The sequence below is a fragment of the Verruconis gallopava genome, assembly GCF_000836295.1.
Source record: "Verruconis gallopava strain CBS 43764 unplaced genomic scaffold supercont1.30, whole genome shotgun sequence".
NCBI lineage: Eukaryota > Fungi > Ascomycota > Dothideomycetes > Venturiales > Sympoventuriaceae > Verruconis > Verruconis gallopava.
In genome coordinates this window covers 212786-231213 of record NW_015622166.1, presented here as the reverse complement: position 1 = coordinate 231213, position 18428 = coordinate 212786, and the positions used below count along the sequence as shown (strand labels likewise).

The following is an 18428-nucleotide window of genomic DNA, read 5'->3' as shown; positions in this document are numbered from 1 at the left end:
TGCTTTGCAATCCTATTGTTTTCACAGGAGGCAACCGGTAGCTAGGCTTGTGCATATTTATTTCAAGCATCGGAACGAGAGAGTGCCACTAAACCTTATGCGTGTTGGCAGTTGACGCGAAAGAAAAGCGAAGAGCAAGTCAAGAACAGATCAATGTTTCGGCAGATTCGTTTGATTGCTAAGGACTCGGGAACAGAAGTCCGAAAGATAGAATTTCGTGCTCGTATATACAATGCTCCCAGGATGCACCAGCTGTTCTATACTTCGATCGAGGCCACTTTATGCCCGGGCATCTCGCCTCCAGATGGTAATTTTCAGCCAACCCCATTCTCAAGCATTTGATGGTCCTTTTGTCCATTTAGCTCGTTCGATTGCAGCTCGTCTAGTGCTTCTTGATCTGGTCCTCGGTGATGTAGTTTTGTTGCTCGAAGAGGAAGCCTCTAATCTTCGAATCCTTGAGTAGCTCCAGGTACTTCTCTGTCGGCATATAGCGTTAGCGTGCACTCCGCACTCCAAGATATGCGTCGCTCGAAGACACCGCCCACAGGTTCTACCATATAGCACTCGCGAGCAAAGATCACCTCGTGCAAAGTTCTTCTGCATAGCCCAATGCCTCACTTCTTTTCATGGAAGAGTCGCGGGATCCGTCATACACTTACCTCTCAGTTTGCCACACTTCTCCAAGTGATTCACACCCTCCGTCCAGTAACACTTGCCCATCTGCTCTCTGACTAGCCGCGCCATCATGACCTTCACCCACTGTTCCCGGATGATAGCATCCTGTGCCGCCTTGAGTGCACGCTGGTCATCGTAGTCAACGCCGTCGAAGGTAGGTGGCACCTGCGGCTTCTTCGCCAGAAACGCAGATGACTCCGGTGTCGGCATGGTGATTTCCCGTGCTGAGGCTTGCGATTATGCGAAGGGTGATGGAGGGAGCCACGCAATTGAGGTCGTCGTTGTTGCCAGTGATACGGGCTTTGCGGTAGCTCCTCTGAGGTTGGCGAGGGCAAGGCCACAAGGCGCGCACTCAACCCTCTGAGCTGTGCTCGGGAGGGCTTGGCGCGGCACCTCTGCATCTCGACGACTTCTTCCGAGAGCGAACAACTTCATCGCCAGCCATTCTACCACCTCCAAACTCATCGCTCGCATCCTGCAATTGTCTCAATTGCACACACAGACTATCGAGATGGCAACACCATTGTTCGGAAAGAAGTGGCCGGTGCCCGTCGGTGCGTAGTGGAGGTGCATGCGCCGAGGACATGAAGACTGACAGCTTTGGCAGCTCGCCCAATGATGCCTTTCTACGCTGCAGGTACGCCAGACTGACCATTCTATGTGACATTTACGGGATGAAAGAGGTGCTGGATGCATGATGTCGAGATAATGGATTTTCGTTGGAGAATGCAAGCGCAGCGGACGTACGAGAGCTGACACACTTCGTAGGCCTTATCGTCCTCTACGGCATCAACTCCTTCGCAGGCGTCCTCGCTAACAGTACGTTCTCGCTTTCAATTTCCCTTGCCCATCCTACAATCTGCTCACACTGGAACAGCCGACGAGTACAAGAACGATCCGAGAAACCCGAACGCCCGTGCAGGATCTCACTAAGCTAAGCTTTGTCGCCTAAAAAAACATGAGGGTGAAAGTTGCTCGATGATGTACGATAATGCACGGCAAAAGCACAATCAAATAAAAGTCGAAGCCGTCATGGAGGTAGAGGTGGCTGATCGCATTGTGTACATACAAGCATAGACCTCGGGGGAAAAAGACTAAGCAGATCAAAGCCAAGAGATTACGTTTTCTTTGTGTGCACATATCGATATCTTCCCATCCAAGTTCATTCAATCTCGTCAAAGCTGTACCCGCACTCATTCGTATCCTCGTGGTGTGCCGCTATATGTCTTGAGGTGTCTTGAGGGCATGGGCTTCGGTTAGAGCAGCCGACGATACGAATAGCTAACGCATGTTACTTTTGCCAAGCACTTGGCCGGAAGCAAATCGACATGATCAGTGTCACACGCATCGATTGAAGATACAGACGCGCAGTGGAATTTGCGAAAGCGACGATGTTGAACAAGCGAAGAAATTCCAGTCTTCGAGTCTCACCTCCGGACCTGACACTCTTCCGAGGCGCTGGCAAATGAATATTGAGCCTTTGAATAAAAATGTTGTATTACATTCTCTGGATCTTCGGATTCGGTATCTCAAATTCACACGAACAAACAGCGTATGTCCCATAGTCAACAGGTAAAGCAAAATGCAAACACTTCTTCATGCACCCTTGGCATACATCGTTCCACCAGTCTCGGCATCAAAGGCCATGTATCCCTCCAAGCCGCAGACTTCAAAGATCTTCCTGGGGCCAATTCCCTCTGGCGTGTTCTGCACGCCCGTCTTCTTCAGGCCCTTGATCGCGTCCCGCATGGCGACGTAGGCGGGCACAACCGTGGCGAACGGCCAGATGATGACCTTGAAGCCCATCTCCTTGGCTTCGTCCGCCGAGATGATGGGCGTCACGCCGTACTCGACCATGTTGAGCAGGCTGGGCCACGGCGCCAGGTCCTTCACGGCGCGGCGGCACATCTCCTTGTCCGTCATGCCTTCCAGGAAGGCGACGTCGGCGCCGGCGTCGCGCGCCGCCTTCAGCCTCTGAATCGCGGCGTCGTAGCCGAGGCTCTGGAGCGCGTCCGTCCGCGCGATAATGACGATGTCGCTGCCGATCCGCTTGCGCGCGGCCACCGCGGCCCTGATCCGCGACACGTACGTCTCCTCGTCGACGAGCTGCTTGCCGAGCAGGTGGCCGCAACGCTTCTGCTGCACCTGGTCCTCGATGTGGAAGCCGGCGACGCCGGACCGGGCGTACGCCTCCACGGACCGGGCAACCATGACGGGGCCGCCGTAGCCGGTGTCCATGTCTGCGATGAGAGGGATGGACGGGTCCAGGTTTGCAATCATCTCCGCGTGCGCGCGCATGTCGTTGATGGTCGCAATGCCCAGATCCGCCGTCCCTAGACGCGAGGCGGTGGTGCCGGCTCCGGTCTACGTCTTCGCTGTGAGCAGTCTAGTACTGTAGCATGCTTATTAATACACACCATGTAGAGGCAGTCAAAACCGCCTTGCTCGAGTACTGTGCGTGCCGACAGGCCGTCGTGAACGCCTGGAGCTGCGACAAAGCCATTCGGGTCTTCAATCATGCGTCGCAATTTCGTAGCGGCAGACATGGGGGTGTGAACCCCGTTCGTGCCGTTCGCTGTCATGTCGCAATACGCACTATGCTCTTCTTCTGTCTACGCTGTTGCCGATAAGCTGAGCTGTATCCTCGGCAGTTTGAAAAGCTCCAAAGACAAGAGGCGACTGTATGTCTAACGTACTCAAAGAGCTCGCTCCACGGGTCTCAGAGGAAAGAGGGCTACGAGACATCACAGACACGGATGAAGGCCATCATGTACTTATATGTCACTGTGGCCACCAGACCCAGCAAGATCATGGCCCCGAAATGCCCTTACTCGCGCTTTATGAGCAAGCTTTCCCTGAAAACACTACACCAAAAGCGTAGCTCCAAAAGATGGCCACATCCACCCTTGGCAGCCAAACACGCGAAGGCCCGACTTCGGCTACCGCGTTCTGACGAATGACGATGCCAACATTTCATGTCTGGGCGAGCAGATGGATTATATCCGTCGGCTCAACGTGCTCAGCCTTGCGGCAACGGTATTATTTCCCGCTTTGTGCTTGCGGCTGTTTGATGCCGACACCAAGAAACAGATTTCGCCGATGACGGGGCGGGGCCGATTTCGGAATCCGCGGTTTCGGTAGTTTTTTTTTTCTTTCCTCAGTGATGGCCTATGATGTGGAGTGCTGCGCATGGAGGGATATCGGTAGAGACGATGGGTACCGTTGGAGACGTGAGGCCAGGCAAAAATCGCTTGCTACATTAAACAGGTGAATGAAGGTGTGATGTCAGCTTCTGTACACGTCTGTGAGATATGAAAGAACGGCCGAGAGACTCTCTGCTTAACTTCGATAGAAGTCTGACTTACTGAACAATAAGGAGAACGAGGGGTGTTAAATGTCGTGTAATAAATAGCAGCGGCTGGGGACCTTTTGAGTTGAAAGTTAGATTATGAGGTAAGTTGCAGTGCGCTTCGCACATGGTGAAAGACACAAGGACCTGTGACTTCTATGAAAGGGATGCAGAATCACCGATGAATGCATTTGCATGTTGAGAAGATGATTGAAGACAACAAGACGTCACTCAACTGATGTGGCACTTGCAAGTGATGCTTCAAATGCGTTCTAGTAAGCTGCTGTCTATTCGTTTCAGACCAGAATAGCTGGGGGACGGCGGCCTGCATATCCTACGGCCCTTGTCTGTGAAAGACCTTCCCAGTCCATATCGAGGCTGTGATCATTTGAGACTGTCCTGGTCTTTCGGCAGTTCAGAAGCAGTTTCACGTCGACTTTGGCTTTCGGATGTACAAAATGTTTCGTCTTAACTACTTCGGCAAACGCCAGAGAAACAGCAAAGGCAGAAATAAACGGACAAGTAGCAAGCATGAAACTTTTCTTCTCCAATCACCCACCCGCAGGCAAGCTGATCAATGAAAAAAAGGGTATTCGCGTCAGCCCGAGGTAGTGCAATACGGGCGACACTGTGCCCCCATACATAGGCAAGCCCAGAGGTATGGCGGCTGGGTACAAAAATTAGATTAATCTTGAATTGTCGCCGTAGCGACGTTTCAGAGATTAAACTGAAAAGAACAGATACTACACTTGATCTAAGCCAAAAGGCAAACTGGGCAGAGAGTCAGCACACAGTCATTTCTAACGACGGGGTTGGGAAGACGAACGAGAGCTGAGGATCGGAGGATGGAGGACGAGCGGATTATATAGAGGACAGAGTGGCCCGTGCGCAGTGCTCCACCACGCGCTGGGCCAGCCGTGGGCCAATGCGCGGCCAAGGTGGCGTCACACCGCACAGCAACGCGGCCGTGGGACTGAATTGGCTGCGAGGAAGCTCTGTTCAGAGTGACAGCGACGATCATCATGAAGTGGAGTATCTTTGAATCATCAAAGTGAATGGCATCGAGGCTTCCAGCGCCTGCAAACCGCAGCACAGGTCATCGGCCCACACAAACATGTGCCGGCGGAGCGACGACTTCTCCTGGCGGGCTCCGTGCGACTCACCACTCACAAGGCCCCATTTTTGAGCGCTGCAGGGATTTTTCGTCCGTCTCAAAGACGCAGGGCGCTGTTCACTTGCCGCCTTTGGAGAAAAATTTCAAGAGCCTGGACGTCCTCCGGTAGTATCAAACACAGCGAAGCAAGTCACAAGCACAAGTGCACCAGCGCTTGCTAACGGGGCATCGATGCCTGATGCCGTCGATTTCAGGCGCCAAGGTTGCAAGTTCCCCGTGCTAATTACGCGATTGGTATTAGAGCGGCGAAAGACCCTATTACTCCACAAAAAGGACTGTAACGATTAGAAATCTAGCAGGCATCGTTTCCTCTCCGGGACAGTGGATCTGGCAACCTTTCTCATGAATCAGTATTAGAGTCAAGATCGGAGTGCCAGGCAGTTCCCGCTGGCACCCGTGCGATTCCGCAACCACAGCCGGCCCATGCAGCGCATCGCCAAACGACCAAGGTCTCGATTCGGTATGACTGACTGTGTTTGGAGCAATAATTGGGGACTGATCGCATAGGTTGCACACAATGCCGCGATAGGCATCGCAAATGCGATGAAAAGCGACCCTCCTGTGGCTTCTGCGAGGAGCGTGAACTCAAATGCAGCTATGAGACCGTCTTGAAATGGTCGAATCCAGGCAGTATCAGTACATTTGGAGTGCAGCAGCGCAAGAAGGAAAAGCCACCGAAGAGCTCCAACGGCGCAAAACAAAGCCCATCTTCGGCCCCTCGTTCCGAAGATGAGGGCGCTGGCTGCCAAGCAACCAGCTATGATCCAGTACATGAAGCCCGATCGCTCTTACCGGACATCAGTGAAAAGTCAAGCGATTTCATTCCTCAAGAAGCACATAAATTTGCAGCGACGAATCGCATTGCCGTCTCTTCAGAATCTGGACTGCTGTCCTCGACGAACGACTCGCGATCAGTCGGTTCCTCTGTGACGGCCCAAGTTCCGTACTACCCTTCATGCGGGGAAGGCTCGAATGTACCGCGTCATGATCATATCGGTGGTCTGGTGCCTCAACTTTCAAATTCACTCGATGAGATCGCGAGTCCAAGTAGCTTGAACTCATACACCATCGACAACATACTGAACAGTCTTCTTCATCAGTTTTTGGATAACCATGACGAGGAGATTGCTTTTATCTACTGTGAGTTAAGCAAACAAAGACCGTCCGTATTTCAACGAGCGAGTCATGCTAATTGTCACAAGTCGTTGAGCACGTCTGTAGCGTGATACCTGCTTATGATGGACCCCAAAATCCCTATAGGAAACTTGCAATTGTGGCACTCGCACATCCCGTCCTTCTTCACGGGATTCTGGCGGTTTCTACCGCATACATGTATAATCATGGCCGAAGCCATGAACATATTCTGTCAGAGCGACAATCTAGGGCCCTGAAATCTCTGCATTGGGCATTGAATGCATTCCAAACAGAGAAGGCTACCCTGACACCGGATGCGGACAGCTCGAGCGACATTATACAAGACTCGAGCGTGCTCTCGAGGCTCAGTGCAAAGGAAGTTGTGCTGGCTGCAGTCACTATGCAGACTTGTTCAGTTCTGATGTCTGGAATTGGAGTCTTTGAAGACCACGTGAAATGTTAGTCTCGCACATGACAATGGACCAGAATCATGAAAGCCTAGAAAGGCACAGTGTAGATGCCCAAATTTGCTCTACGCTTACATGATTCTGTTCGCATCGACCGAGAAGAAATTGACCGAGCTTCTTTCTAATCATGACGAGTAGGCGCCTTGCATTTTATTCAAGACCTTGGATGGTTTTACACCCCTCCCAAGAAGATATTCATGTGGCTCCTCGTTTATCGCTTTGCCACGGTGGACGTTTTTCTAGCAATTCTACGGCTTCGCAATCCAATTGCACCTTTAGACTTTTTTATGTATCGCCCGAATGAGTATCTCGACAAGGCTGATCCAAGTTTCCGAGAGATGATGGGCTTCTCACAGCGCGTGCTGTGTTTTCTGGCCCAGATCTCTGTTCTGAGTATCGATTTGACAGAGAGAAACATGCCAATCGATCTTGTTCAAGCAAAGGCACTCATGCTGGAGACAGAGATGCGCACTTGGGGTCATCATTATCACAAAAAAATGATTCAAAGTCTCGAGAGAGATCCAAATCCAGTTGGAACATTACCGACGCCTAAAGAATCGATGAATTCTCAAGCTGGGCTGGAAATCGTCTGTGAAGTTCACTATTGGATTGCACAGCTCTTGCTCATGCGCAGAGTCTTCTTTGATTCGACGAAGTCGCTCCGAGTCCAGAATGTCAGAAAATATCTATTCCGATTAATGGATCAACTCCCGGCGGGATGTGGACCTGATTCTTGCATGACGTTTCCGCTGTACCTCGCCGCCAGAGAGGCTGTAACCCCAGAAGATCGAGAGTGGGTTCGTCGCAAGCATGCTGCCACAATGGACGTCTACCGTCACCAGGCTAGGGTTGCCTTCATGGATGCAGTCGAGGAGATCTGGGCGCAATCGGATGATCTGGATTGGCAGGACACTGGGAATGTCCCCCAGTGGAAAACGCCAAAGGAGTGCTTCATAAGAGAAAGGGACAAAAATGCGTCGTACTTTGCGTTCTGAGCCGAATATGACTTGAACGGGTCATGATTTACGCTGTTCGTGGATATTTCTTCAGACATAGGATTCTGGAGAGGCCGGAATACCAATCGAATTTTGAGCAAGCATTTTTCTCTCGCGTGCTGCGAGTTGTCTGCCATCGATTTGAGCAGTCTAGTTTCCGGCAACGGATGATCTGTTTTTTGCTCTGCCTACTGATCTAAATCTTGACGTAAAAATATGGAATACGAACTTATTTGCTGCTAGCCGGACAAGAAGGCAAGCCCAGATACCGCCCAACTCAAAAGAATAATAAACGACATAAAGCCACCAGCCTCCATGACCACGTCTGACCAGCTCATATCTTGTCCCCGCGAGATGGCGATACGATCGAACGATGGGAATTGCAAATGCACAGAAGCGAAGCACTTGTAGTCCGGTAGGGCAGATACTCCATCCCATTCACATTGTATGGTTTGGGCAGGCACGGTCGAGATGGTCAAGGTGTAATCGTATGCCTTTGTGCCATCAACAGCCTCCCTGTAGCGCAGAGCCAGATTTATAGCTGTCTGGCCGTTGGCTTGGAAGAGCATCAGTCTAGTGAAATTTTTCTCGAGGGCTTCTCGCAGGTCCAGACTGGCGTCGTATATGGCTATATAAAGGCTGGGCGACGGCCTTTCAGACGAATCGTTCGCCGCCTTGTTCGTATTATCTGGGACGCATCAGCTTGGGAGCAACATCGGAAGACGGATCTGTACAAGTGAGGGGGGGGTCACTGACAGTAGAAGAAAACCTGCACGATCATCTCCGTGCCCTCATTCACACACATGTGCGACGAAGGGGTGGCTAAATCCAGATATCTGTACTTGACACCCTGCCACGTAAAGTTCCCGACGTCTCCAGGCGAGAAGTTGTCATCGCATCTGCAAGGTATAGGGGTCTCTGTGCCGTCGTTGGTGCAATTCTTGCCGTCCGTCTCGATCCAGCCGAGCCCGCACTTGGCCGGCTCTCGCGTCAGAATCGCCTGCGACGACCAGTCCACCCGCTGAAAGAATGCCACCGAAGGGAATCGAGCGCTTGCCTGGGCATCGTGAGTAAGTAGGGAGCACAAAGTCGCCACGTGCAGAGAGGGGGACATGGCTAACCACTGTCTCTTCCTGCGTGAACAGCACCGTCCGATTCAGAGCCACGTGCCACTTGCACCAGTACGCGAACGTTAAGATGACCATGCTCAAGACGAGAGACAGGACAGTGTTGCCTAGGTTCTTCCTGTATCTCACGCCAGCTGTGGCGATCGCGTTTCCATTAGCGGAATCCTTGGGTAGCGTTTTCTTTTGCTTTTTGTTCCCGTCGTTCTTCTTAGCACTTACTGTTTGGAATGATGTATCGCACGGCGTCGTAGGCCAGAAGAAGCACGATACACAGCGTGAACACGGCCGTGGCCACGGTCAGTGTGACGCGCATCGAGCCCAGGGGCCATCTTGACGCGACGACAAGCAGGATGGAGTAGACGAAGAAGCAGACCACAGCCGTGTAGGCTGTCAAAAGCGAGGGTAGCGACGTACTAGATATGCCCGGACGGCTCATGGCCAACCTAAACTGTACTCATACTTCGAGAGAAAAAATAAAATAAGAAATAAAAGAACGGCGTGCTTCTCTTCATCTTGTACGATCGGTTGACTTTTGGTCACTATAGTTGCCCTTCTGGCGACACATCTTAGGCCTCCTGTGATGGCATCGACCTGATATCAGGCTGTCTGCTCATTGAGCTGCAAATGCGGCCGAGAAAACAAAAAGCTGCTCGCAACAAGGATAAGAACGTCGAAAATGCTTCGGTGCATATCGCCTGCATTTCTCGACCTTTGGGAAGGGGGCGGTGGGGAGCAGCGGCCGTGAACCGTCGCTAAAAAATGACCTTGCAGTCTGTTGTGTCCTCTGAACTCATCACAGTCTTGCAGTTGAGCCTCCAATCAGACCGTGTCCGTTCTAGTTATTCGTGCACACGTCTTGAGAGGACAACCAATCCTATCACGCCCCGCGTAGAGCGCTTCGCTGCTTTGTGTTACACCACATTCTCCTTTGGTTGCCTTGTACGCCCTGTGGCAGCCACCTCAAAGTTAATCATGGAATCCTGCCAATATATAGAACATGTTTGTATTTTTGTGAAGTAGCTATATTTTTACAAGCCTATGCTCACTTCCGGTCGCCAAATCCTGCGACGTCTCGAACGAGCATTGAGTGTCATAAACTCCCCTACCAACTCAAATCCCTAGCCGTAAATGATCATCATGACGGAGTCCGCTCTTGCTTGTTATCGTAGCCGATAGGAGTTCAATCCCAAATATTCTGTCTTCTAAAGTTTTAAATTTTTGTTAGGTTTGGGCTGAAGTGCATTGGGGATCTGCTGATGGCACCAGAGGCCTGCTTTCTGCTTCAAGCTGCAACTGGCCCATCGTACCTTGCTCTGATGCAGCCTTCCCATTTACACCAGCTTGCCTAGCCACCGTGCTATTCATGGAATCCCTTTCAGCCTTCGCTTTCGCCATTCGGTTATTCTGAGCCAGATTTTTCTTCAAGTTTCTCAAGTAGTTGGCTGCGGCGTCAACCAAATATTTCGGTTCGCTACTGAGTTTGAGCTCGGTGAGCATTGTTCGCACCATGGTCTCACTCTTGAGGTGAGGGCATACTCTGCCGTAGCCAAAATGTGCTAAACCGCAAAGGTTACAATATTCAACTCCTGCTAGCTTAAGCGGACACGATCCGATCACGTGCAACTGTTTACACGCTGGACAATGGCGTGACATTGGGTACGGCTGCCCATTCGGAAGAAGTGGGGGTGGCTGGTTTATCATCTGAATAGGCCCTTGGAATGGCGGTAGGACGGTAACTCTCTGGAACGGTTTTGCTGCGAGGGAGGATGTCAGTGTCAAAATCATTGTTCAGAAAGTGTGGTAACTGACCTGGACGATCCTTAGTTTCCTCAAGTTCACTTATTTCAGATAGTCCTTTCCTGCTTTGTGTGGGATCAGGCACAGCCAGATCACCAGTCTTCGCCGTCCCTTCACCAGCACTCTCGTCTGCAGACTCTCCGCTGTCCCTGGGTCGGAAATCCGTATCACTATCTTCGCTCTGCTCGCCCTTCGTGCGTCCACGCTTTCGCCTTCGTCTTCGCCTTTCAGACGAAACCTTTGGAAGATCTTCGAGAGGGTTTGAGGTGGAAGATGCCTGGCCTTCGTCTTCGTTCTTGTTCTCGAGTACCACAATCCCAGATTGATCGTAATTGACCGTGTTACGTGCTCGCTTTCCTCTTCCAAGCTCAGGCTTCGCCGCACGCTCAGCAGCTTTGCGCTCTCGCTCCTTCAAGATCTTGTCCCAGAAGTCTTGGTTAGGCGCTGTTTCTTCCTCGGACACATTGAGCGAGTCCTGCAAAGCGGCAGAGTCATTCTCCCAGACACGAGCAAACGAGAATTGTGACTCTGCAGTGCTATCCTTGCCAGACTTTGTGTTCTCAATCTGGCTGCGGTCAAGCAGCAGGTCAATGGAAGCGTCATCGTAGCGAATGTCTTGGTTTTCTTTCTCATCGTCGAAGAGCTCTGCCATGCCGTGCTTAAGAATACTCTCCATGTCCTTGTCTTCCACGGAGTCATCGTCCAGTTGATTGATGACGACCTCATCAAGGGCCATCTTCCTTCGGCCAACCTGCAGGATCTTCTCCTCAACCGAGGCACGTGTCATCATCTGGAAGCAGAGTACCTTCTTCGTCTGACCTATACGGTGAGCTCGTGAGATGGCTTGTATATCTTGATGAGGATTGAAATCCGGATCAAGAATGATGACCGTGTCAGCGGTCGCAAGATTAATACCCACGCCGCCAGCTCTCGTCGAGAGAAGAAAAGCGAAAAGCGCTGAATCAGGCGCATTGAATTCGTCGATACGCCTTTGTTTCTCGAGGGCGCTGATGGTGCCATCCAGTCGCTGGTAAAGCATACCCATGCCATCAAGGAAATCTTGAACGATATCAAGCATGTCAAGAAATTGGCTAAAGATGAGGACACGATGGCCTCTCTGTTGTAGCTTTGGAAGTAGTAGTTCAAGCAACTGCAGTTTTGACGACGCCTCCACAAGATTCTTATGCATCACATGTTGCTCCAGGCCGCGCTCTTCAATATTACTATTGAAGACGAACGGATGGCAAAGGCACTTCCGCAGCTGCATAAGTATGTTGCTAAGGCCAATTCTATCTGAAGCTTTTACGATGCCCTGACTGAAGAGCGAGCGCAAAAGCTCTGGTTTCTTCGCCAAAATTGACTTGTAAGTCTTCTTTTGCAAGGTACTCATTGACACAGGGAGAATGATTTGCGCCATGGCAGGCAGAAAATGAAGAACCTGCAACTTCGTGCGCCTCAAGATGTAAGGGCGAATTAGGTCGTGTAGCTGGGTGATTTTCTCGTTGGTCATGTCTTCGTACTCTTTCTCCATTTGCTCTGCGTTGATTGAGTCATCGAGAAATTGAAGAAGGTTGAATAGCTCTCGTGCGTTATTTTGGAGTGGGGTGCCCGTAAGCAAAACTCGAAATGGGATCTTAAGGGCGCTGAGGGCGTTATGGAGCAGGCTTCCATCGTTTTTGAGGCGCTGTCCCTCGTCGACGATCATACCTTGCCATGGGACGCTACGAAGCATCTTTCGACTCCCTTCATCAATGGCAGTCTCATAGGAGATGACTACAGCATGGCAACGCAACTGCTTGCTTCCACCGGGGAAAAGCTCATACTTAAACGCCATGTCCCTAGCGATTGCGCTTCCATAATATGTGACAACCCTCAATGATGGGGCCCACTGTTTGATTTCGCGCCTCCAATTCGGACATGTGGAATTTGGGACTACGACAAGGAAGGGGTAGCATTTCAGATCGTGAACCATCATTGCTAGAAATGAGATGACCTGGATCGTCTTGCCCAGACCCATCTCGTCGGCGAGGATGCCGTTCCGGCCTTGATACCATTTGTAAAACAACCAGTTTAGTCCCTCAAGCTGGTACTTCATTAGCTTGCCGCCCTCGAGGTTGGCAGGTTGTTCTTTCTTCTCCTCGAAGGGCTTGCTCTTTAGGTTATTGATACGCTCGCGCAGACGTTCCCCTGAGGGCAAGCTAGTATATCGACCAAGCACCCAGTCATTGTAGGCGGTGACAAAATCCGTCCAACGATCGCCATCTTCAGGACGTGGTACTTTCTCCCAGACTGCGTCTTCGTATCCAAGACCCTTATACTTGATTAGAGCAGTGTCCACTTCTTTGATCCGCGCCCTGTCGATATCTTGTGTATGGAAACCAATCCTGTTCGTGTACTTCACGTCGAGCACAATATCAATGCGCAACCACTCTTCTGGAATTGCATCCTCAGTTGTCATCTTCGGTTGAGGGCATTTCTTGAAGAAGGTACTTCGAGTAATATGTGAGACAACGCCCCATGTCCATGCACCAGGCATCCATTGGGCTTGGAAATAAGAATGGTCTTGCCACTTGATTAGATATTCCTTTTCATCTTCTCCGACAGTTCTCACATCCAGCGTCTGCTGATGACTTTCACCACCGACGGGACGCCAGGCAATGATAGTATCGACTTTTCCAGGCATATCTGCGCATTCTTTGCACTTCCAGTCTTTGCTGTACTCGTCAAATCGTGCATCAGCCCGTTCCGTCTCGTCATCGAAGCTCATTGAGTACTGATTCCTGGGTTCGAGGTGGTGGAAATGTGAGGCTCGCGAGCAACCAATACAGCGGAATAGTAAGTTCTCAGGATTATTCAAGAGCGTTGATGGCACCTCGCAAATTGGATCATTTCCCTCGTTTTCCTCGCGCTCTTTTTGCTCTTGCAAAAGCGTCTTGCGTGCACGAAAGGGCACACAACTCAGACCCTTTTTACGACAGTCTTGGCAGCGTGCCAGATCAGGTGCGTTGGGATCCTTCTTCTGCTGTGCATTAACACAACGGCGGCACTGGAGTACGAAGTCGTCCTCGCCAACTTTAGTAACAAGGTGCTCGCGTGTACTACGTGGACCGAGACACGTTTGATGGTATGCCAGCGTACAGCCTTGACAGTAGACCATCTGGCTTGAAGAAGGATTGGAGCTGCGGCACGTATCACAGAAAGAGATATGTCTCTCTCTAAATTTGCTGCCACGCGGAAGCGGCTGGAAAATTTCCCGAATAGCTAATGGCTTTTGGTGAGTTCGCGTGCTTCCAACGTCCTCAGACTCAAAGGAGTAGATCTGCTCGTCATCTATCTCTCTCATGCTATTCAAGGTACGAGTTAAGCGCTCTGAACGACGTGTAGGTTCCTGTTTAAGCCAGTTCTGCGCCATAGCTGCTGTTCGCGTCCCACGCTTTCTGCGACTGCGTGGTAGATCCGAATACATGCCGCTCTCATTGCTTTCAAAATTGGAGGTTTCGATCTCGTCGTCGGATAGAATTATTGGCCTGACTCTGCGTGAGGAACCTCCATAGACACTCGAACGATGAGACAATTTGTCCGACGCAAGATGAACAAACCTGCGCATTCTTCTCCTCTCGGGTGGGTCGCGTCGCGCGCGCTTCGGCTCACTGTGATATGAAATCTCGTCTTCAGAAGCTCGTTTGCGCTTCCCTCCGTTCTTGAGTCCTCGCTTTCTGGATCTAAGGATCGAGCTGTTCGAATCGCTTTCTTCGTCTTCCAGGTCGCTTAGGATGAAATGGGTGATTTCATCATTGTCATTGTCATCATCACGCGCTCGCCGCCGCCGACGAGAGACCCTCGCCTGTGGCTCGATGTCGTCTTCGTTCGACGTTGACTTATCCTCATCGCTTTCCGAGCTGATTTCTCTGCTTTGAAACGTCTGTAACGCCGACTGGCCATTTTCAAGTTCGAGGAGTTTATTACGGGGTACCTGGAAGTTGCATGTGAGTGACTTAGGCTTGAAAAATACTTGCATTATGACGGGTAGAGGAGTGAAGTCTTAGCTAGGATTGTGATGCGCAGATACAAATATGTTCTTCAAGCTAGGATGGACGCGAAACGGTCCCGAGAAACTTGAAGTTAAAACTTGCACGCACATCAATTGCCTCTAAAGAATTGTCTGATCCGGGGTCACACTCCTACAACGGAGCCGAAAGAAACCTGAATGACGGGTAATCTAAGTTCAACTCACCCTGTCCTGCCGTGTATCCCCGAATTGGATGGTGTACACAGGCTCACCCTGCTCTTCCTCCTCCCGTAGAACCTTTGCCACGCGATTCTCATCGGCGAACACTTTATAGGTTTCACGCTGAAAGGAATTCGGTATTTCTACCAGAACATGTTCTAGACGGCTTGGCTCAATCTGTGCCTCTTCGACAGCTAGATCTTCTGTTCGATCCCTTCCTGCTTGCTGGTCGCCAGAACTCATGCCCGGCGAACTAGCTGTCGAGTTTTGATCCATGTTATTCCAACTGGCATCCGCACATGAGGTGGCAAATGTGGCATTGTCCGTCTCCTCTAAATGTCATGCTGGAATATGCCGCCGGACAACAACGCGAGCTGAATTATCGTAGGCTTACACATAGTGCTTCTAGTTTTCGCGGATCGGTCAGATTGAAATGAAGGAAATGTGGATGGAGGGCTGAGCGAGGGAACTTGGCTGCCGAATATATAACGCGGCCTTTGCGGCTCATCGAAGAGAGGATCAAGTCAACCAAGAGTGGCCGCGCGACGAACGGACAGTTCGCGGTGGCCCAAGTTATGCCAAGAGCCGGTGCACGCGATTGGGCACTCCTTCCAGAACGGGCTGGTCAACTTCGCGGCGTTTCTGGCGCATTTCTTCTTCGGGAAGCCTGCACTTGACTTCAAATGACCAGTCTATGTCCTGACCTGCACTGTGACAAACGCTCACTGACATGTCCATCGCGAATTGCAATGGCACCCGTGTAGCATTCTTATCTTTGAAGCCCACAAATCAGACTCTTCGCTATCCGGTGCACCATCAGAGACGATGGAAAGCCTTCGGATCTGCGCTACATGACGGCCTAAGGAGAGATGCGCAACAGCGCGAGAGGAAGCTAACGCAAGGCCGCTGGTCTTCACGAACATCTTCGGATACTCTGAAGAACAGCAGTTGGTCAGATAGAGAGGCGAGCTTTCCTCGAGTCCATTCCAGGACGACACAGGGCAAGAAAGATTCGCGTCGTGAGGAACGCGGGCGGCGATCAGAAGGCTCAAGGCAAGACTTCGAGTCAGGAACGAGCGCCTCGTCCTATCCGTTAAGTGTCCCATATACTACGGCTTCCTCTGAATTTTTGTATGGATACAACACCGTCTATGCCGCCTTGCGAGCGCGGAAGCGAACATGTTATAAGCTATACATCCATTCGCGTGGTGCTTCAAGAGATGAGGACTCAAAACAGAAGGTTACATTGCGGAATCTCGCAAGACAGGCCAAGGTCTCCATTGTAGAGGGTAGTTCTCTCGATGTCAGACTTCTGGACAAGATGAGCGACGGGAGACCCCACAATGTATGGCTATGAGCGAATCCTGTCGAGCAAATGTAATATCTAATCAACACTGAGTAGGGCGTAATTCTTGAAGCATCTCCATTGCCCATCTTTCCATTAACATCTTTAATGCCCCAGGATTTCAACACACCATCGCTGTCTACATTTGGCATCCAGACCAAAACCGGAAAAATCCAACGATTTCGACACAGCAATCCACAACCCACCGTCCTGTTCATCGACTCTGTTCTGGACGCCGGGAATCTGGGAGCTATCCTCCGCACGTCGTATTTTCTAGGCATGGATGCGGTGATCTTAACCCCTCATTGCGCTCCCTTGAACGCAGTTGCGCTCAAAGCGAGCGCCGGAGCTGCAGAAGCGCTGAATTTGTTTAGATCCGAGAACCCTGCGGGGCTGCTTGAAGACAGTGCGAAATCCGGGTGGAGAAGTGTTTGTGCCAGTACGCCTGGGGATTCGAAATCGAGGAATGTAATGACCTTTGAAATGTCGGAGAGAGGAGTGCGATATTCCTTTGTTGAGCAGGCGCTCAGAGCGGGTGAAGGCGTGGACGAATTCTTAGCGAGAGGACCGGTAATCATAATTGCAGGAGGTGAGGGCAGAGGGTTAAGGAAATTCATTACCGAGAAAGCGAGCGGGTTCGTGGAAATTCTGCCACAAGATCCAGCAGCAATCGAAACGGTGGGACTGGACAGCTTGAATGTCAGCGTAGCCGTGGCGATGGTTTCCCAGGAAGTTATGACCCGAATGCGAGTTGGTTCTGGGACGGTCCTACACTCGCGGCCACTTGAAAAGACACAAGGACTTCAAGAAGCTTCTTCGGTGGGGGTGAATCTGGATGAGAAGGGAGACTTGGGCTTTTCCACCGGTCCAAGCCCACGCGTGCAAGCCAACATCAATGAGATCGAAGAAGGGCCAAGCGAAGTTGAGAGGAGAAACGAACTGCTCTAACTAGCCCTAGGCAACGCTGTCTTGAGCAGCCTCAGAAAGCAAAGTGAAGTCGCTAAATTACGGTCACGCTGTATTGGACGACCAGTCCCTCAGTGAGATTCTTTGCGTAGGAAGATACGTACGGGCAAGAAAGTGCTGTGTCAAAAAAAATTTTTTTTGAAGATTCATAACCTAACATGGTACGTCAGACCTTACCGTCACGAGCGTCAGCCTCGCTCTTGGAGATCAAATCAACAGAGCGGGCTTTGACGGTGTCGCAAATCCTCTCCACCGTCTTGAGTTATGTGTGCAAAACGCTCGTCCGGTCTTGAAATCGCAAACGAAGCGTCCCCACACCGTCGGACGTTCCTTTCTCTCCTCTCAAATGCACTCGTTCAGGTCATTCCACTCACTGGCTCCAAGAGATGGGGATCTGCCACGACGTCCGCTCACATGACAGTGCAGCTCGAGCTCGTTTTGGCGGGCCGCTGGCCTCGTAAAGACTGCGCGGCGTCGCGCACTGCCTCCGACAATCTCCCTGACTTCGTTGCTTCCTTCGCCGCACTCCGCGCTTGCTTTGGCGCCGCGCAAGCATATTTGTTCGTAGCGCCGAGCACCTCGCCGGCCTTTCCAGTCAGCCCCGATCCTCGAAAAGCCGTACTCTGGCGCAGAGGGTAGTTCGATGGGACAACTCTTGGGAGCGGCCTCCTGGCGTACTTCTCGACTTGTTCCGTCGGCGGCGGCTTGAAATATGCCTCGGACTGATTGTGCGGAACGGCTACCTGCCTGCATCTCTTCTTACTCATGTATCTCGGTTGAGAGCTCGACTGTTTTGTAGCCTTCATACGGAAGCACCAGTCGTTTGGCGGTGATGAGGCAAGCAAAGTGGGTGGCATTCCATGGATAGCATTTGCAAAGGTAGAAGCGTTGTAGTCCTGGTCTTTGACTTGTTTGGATTCAGCCGTAGGCATTTCAGCTGCCTTCTTGTCTTCGTGTTTACGTTTGACACGCTTATGTTCTTCGGATGGTAACATTATCTATGTCTAAAGTGTTGGGCATGTGTGACGGAGACGATTTAAGTATTCGCGAATGGGATTCATGCTGAATACGTACACAAGACTTTTCCTGGCTACAATGCGGCTTTGTTCAGTTACTTTGGCATTCAAAAGCTAAGAATACCTTTCACTTGCCCACTACGTTGTGTAGTGCA

The 18428-nt window shown here is 51.2% G+C and overlaps 8 protein-coding genes across 9 annotated transcripts; 3 read left to right on the top strand and 5 right to left on the bottom strand.

Annotated features, from left to right (window-relative positions):
• Nucleotides 1-139: 139 nt before the first annotated feature.
• PV09_07542 (NADH-ubiquinone oxidoreductase 12 kDa subunit, mitochondrial) lies at nt 140-991 on the bottom strand. Its single transcript, XM_016361320.1, has 2 exons — nt 660-991; nt 140-477 (listed from the first exon to the last, which is right to left on the bottom strand). The coding sequence occupies exons 1-2, from the start codon at nt 883-885 to the stop codon at nt 383-385; spliced, it is 321 nt and encodes a 106-aa protein (XP_016210895.1). The 5' UTR covers nt 886-991; the 3' UTR covers nt 140-382.
• An 87-nt stretch (nt 992-1078) lies between these two features.
• Nucleotides 1079-2166, top strand: PV09_07541 (uncharacterized protein). The gene is made up of 4 exons (XM_016361319.1): nt 1079-1229; nt 1283-1312; nt 1444-1494; nt 1553-2166. The coding sequence occupies exons 1-4, from the start codon at nt 1187-1189 to the stop codon at nt 1606-1608; spliced, it is 180 nt and encodes a 59-aa protein (XP_016210894.1). The 5' UTR covers nt 1079-1186; the 3' UTR covers nt 1609-2166.
• PV09_07540 (uncharacterized protein) lies at nt 2155-3823 on the bottom strand. The gene is made up of 2 exons (XM_016361318.1): nt 3093-3823; nt 2155-3039 (listed from the first exon to the last, which is right to left on the bottom strand). The coding sequence occupies exons 1-2, from the start codon at nt 3255-3257 to the stop codon at nt 2272-2274; spliced, it is 933 nt and encodes a 310-aa protein (XP_016210893.1). The 5' UTR covers nt 3258-3823; the 3' UTR covers nt 2155-2271.
• Nucleotides 3824-5181: 1358 nt separating this feature from the next.
• Nucleotides 5182-9387, top strand: PV09_07538. Of its 2 annotated transcripts, XM_016361316.1 has the most exons (5): nt 5182-5658; nt 5706-6338; nt 6401-6790; nt 6938-8864; nt 8940-9387. In XM_016361316.1, the coding sequence occupies exons 1-4, from the start codon at nt 5622-5624 to the stop codon at nt 7792-7794; spliced, it is 1917 nt and encodes a 638-aa protein (XP_016210891.1). In that variant the 5' UTR covers nt 5182-5621; the 3' UTR covers nt 7795-8864; nt 8940-9387. The 2 variants fall into 2 exon arrangements, with proteins under 2 accessions (XP_016210891.1, XP_016210890.1); XM_016361315.1 differs by having other exon boundaries at nt 6938-9387.
• On the bottom strand, nt 8034-9357 carry PV09_07539 (uncharacterized protein; the record flags this gene model as incomplete). The annotated part of the gene is made up of 4 exons (XM_016361317.1): nt 8034-8482; nt 8551-8851; nt 8916-9055; nt 9141-9357. The coding sequence occupies 4 exons, from the start codon at nt 9355-9357 to the stop codon at nt 8034-8036; spliced, it is 1107 nt and encodes a 368-aa protein (XP_016210892.1).
• Nucleotides 9388-9908: 521 nt separating the features above from the next.
• On the bottom strand, nt 9909-15470 carry PV09_07537 (uncharacterized protein). Its single transcript, XM_016361314.1, has 3 exons — nt 14953-15470; nt 10731-14691; nt 9909-10675 (listed from the first exon to the last, which is right to left on the bottom strand). Exons 1-3 carry the CDS (start codon nt 15220-15222, stop codon nt 10143-10145), a joined length of 4764 nt encoding a protein of 1587 aa, XP_016210889.1. The 5' UTR covers nt 15223-15470; the 3' UTR covers nt 9909-10142.
• A 163-nt stretch (nt 15471-15633) lies between these two features.
• PV09_07536 (uncharacterized protein) lies at nt 15634-17892 on the top strand. The gene is made up of 2 exons (XM_016361313.1): nt 15634-16291; nt 16349-17892. The coding sequence occupies exons 1-2, from the start codon at nt 15677-15679 to the stop codon at nt 17237-17239; spliced, it is 1506 nt and encodes a 501-aa protein (XP_016210888.1). The 5' UTR covers nt 15634-15676; the 3' UTR covers nt 17240-17892.
• PV09_07535 (uncharacterized protein) lies at nt 17668-18252 on the bottom strand (the record flags this gene model as incomplete). Its single annotated transcript, XM_016361312.1, has 1 exon — nt 17668-18252. The coding sequence occupies one exon, from the start codon at nt 18250-18252 to the stop codon at nt 17668-17670; it is 585 nt and encodes a 194-aa protein (XP_016210887.1).
• Between the last annotated feature and the right edge of the window lie 176 nt (nt 18253-18428).

Coding starts and splice junctions, on each gene's coding strand:
- PV09_07542 (XM_016361320.1), bottom strand. CDS start 885: ATGCCGACACCGGAGTCATCTGCGTTTCTGGCGAAGAAGCCGCAGGTG. Junction 478..659: donor GAAGTGTGGCAAACTGAGAG/GTAAGTGTATGA, acceptor ATATGCCGACAG/AGAAGTACCTGGAGCTACTC.
- PV09_07541 (XM_016361319.1), top strand. CDS start 1,187: ATGGCAACACCATTGTTCGGAAAGAAGTGGCCGGTGCCCGTCG. Junction 1,230..1,282: donor GAAGTGGCCGGTGCCCGTCG/GTGCGTAGTGGA, acceptor CAGCTTTGGCAG/CTCGCCCAATGATGCCTTTC. Junction 1,313..1,443: donor GATGCCTTTCTACGCTGCAG/GTACGCCAGACT, acceptor CACACTTCGTAG/GCCTTATCGTCCTCTACGGC.
- PV09_07540 (XM_016361318.1), bottom strand. CDS start 3,257: ATGACAGCGAACGGCACGAACGGGGTTCACACCCCCATGTCTGCCGCT. Junction 3,040..3,092: donor GTTTTGACTGCCTCTACATG/GTGTGTATTAAT, acceptor GCGAAGACGTAG/ACCGGAGCCGGCACCACCGC.
- PV09_07538 (XM_016361316.1), top strand. CDS start 5,622: ATGCAGCGCATCGCCAAACGACCAAGGTCTCGATTCG. Junction 5,659..5,705: donor ACGACCAAGGTCTCGATTCG/GTATGACTGACT, acceptor CTGATCGCATAG/GTTGCACACAATGCCGCGAT. Junction 6,791..6,937: donor CTTTGAAGACCACGTGAAAT/GTTAGTCTCGCA, acceptor CATGACGAGTAG/GCGCCTTGCATTTTATTCAA.
- PV09_07537 (XM_016361314.1), bottom strand. CDS start 15,222: ATGGATCAAAACTCGACAGCTAGTTCGCCGGGCATGAGTTCTGGCGAC. Junction 14,692..14,952: donor GGGATACACGGCAGGACAGG/GTGAGTTGAACT, acceptor TGCAACTTCCAG/GTACCCCGTAATAAACTCCT. Junction 10,676..10,730: donor GGAAACTAAGGATCGTCCAG/GTCAGTTACCAC, acceptor CCTCCCTCGCAG/CAAAACCGTTCCAGAGAGTT.
- PV09_07536 (XM_016361313.1), top strand. CDS start 15,677: ATGTCCATCGCGAATTGCAATGGCACCCGTGTAGCATTCTTATCTTTG. Junction 16,292..16,348: donor GCGACGGGAGACCCCACAAT/GTATGGCTATGA, acceptor AACACTGAGTAG/GGCGTAATTCTTGAAGCATC.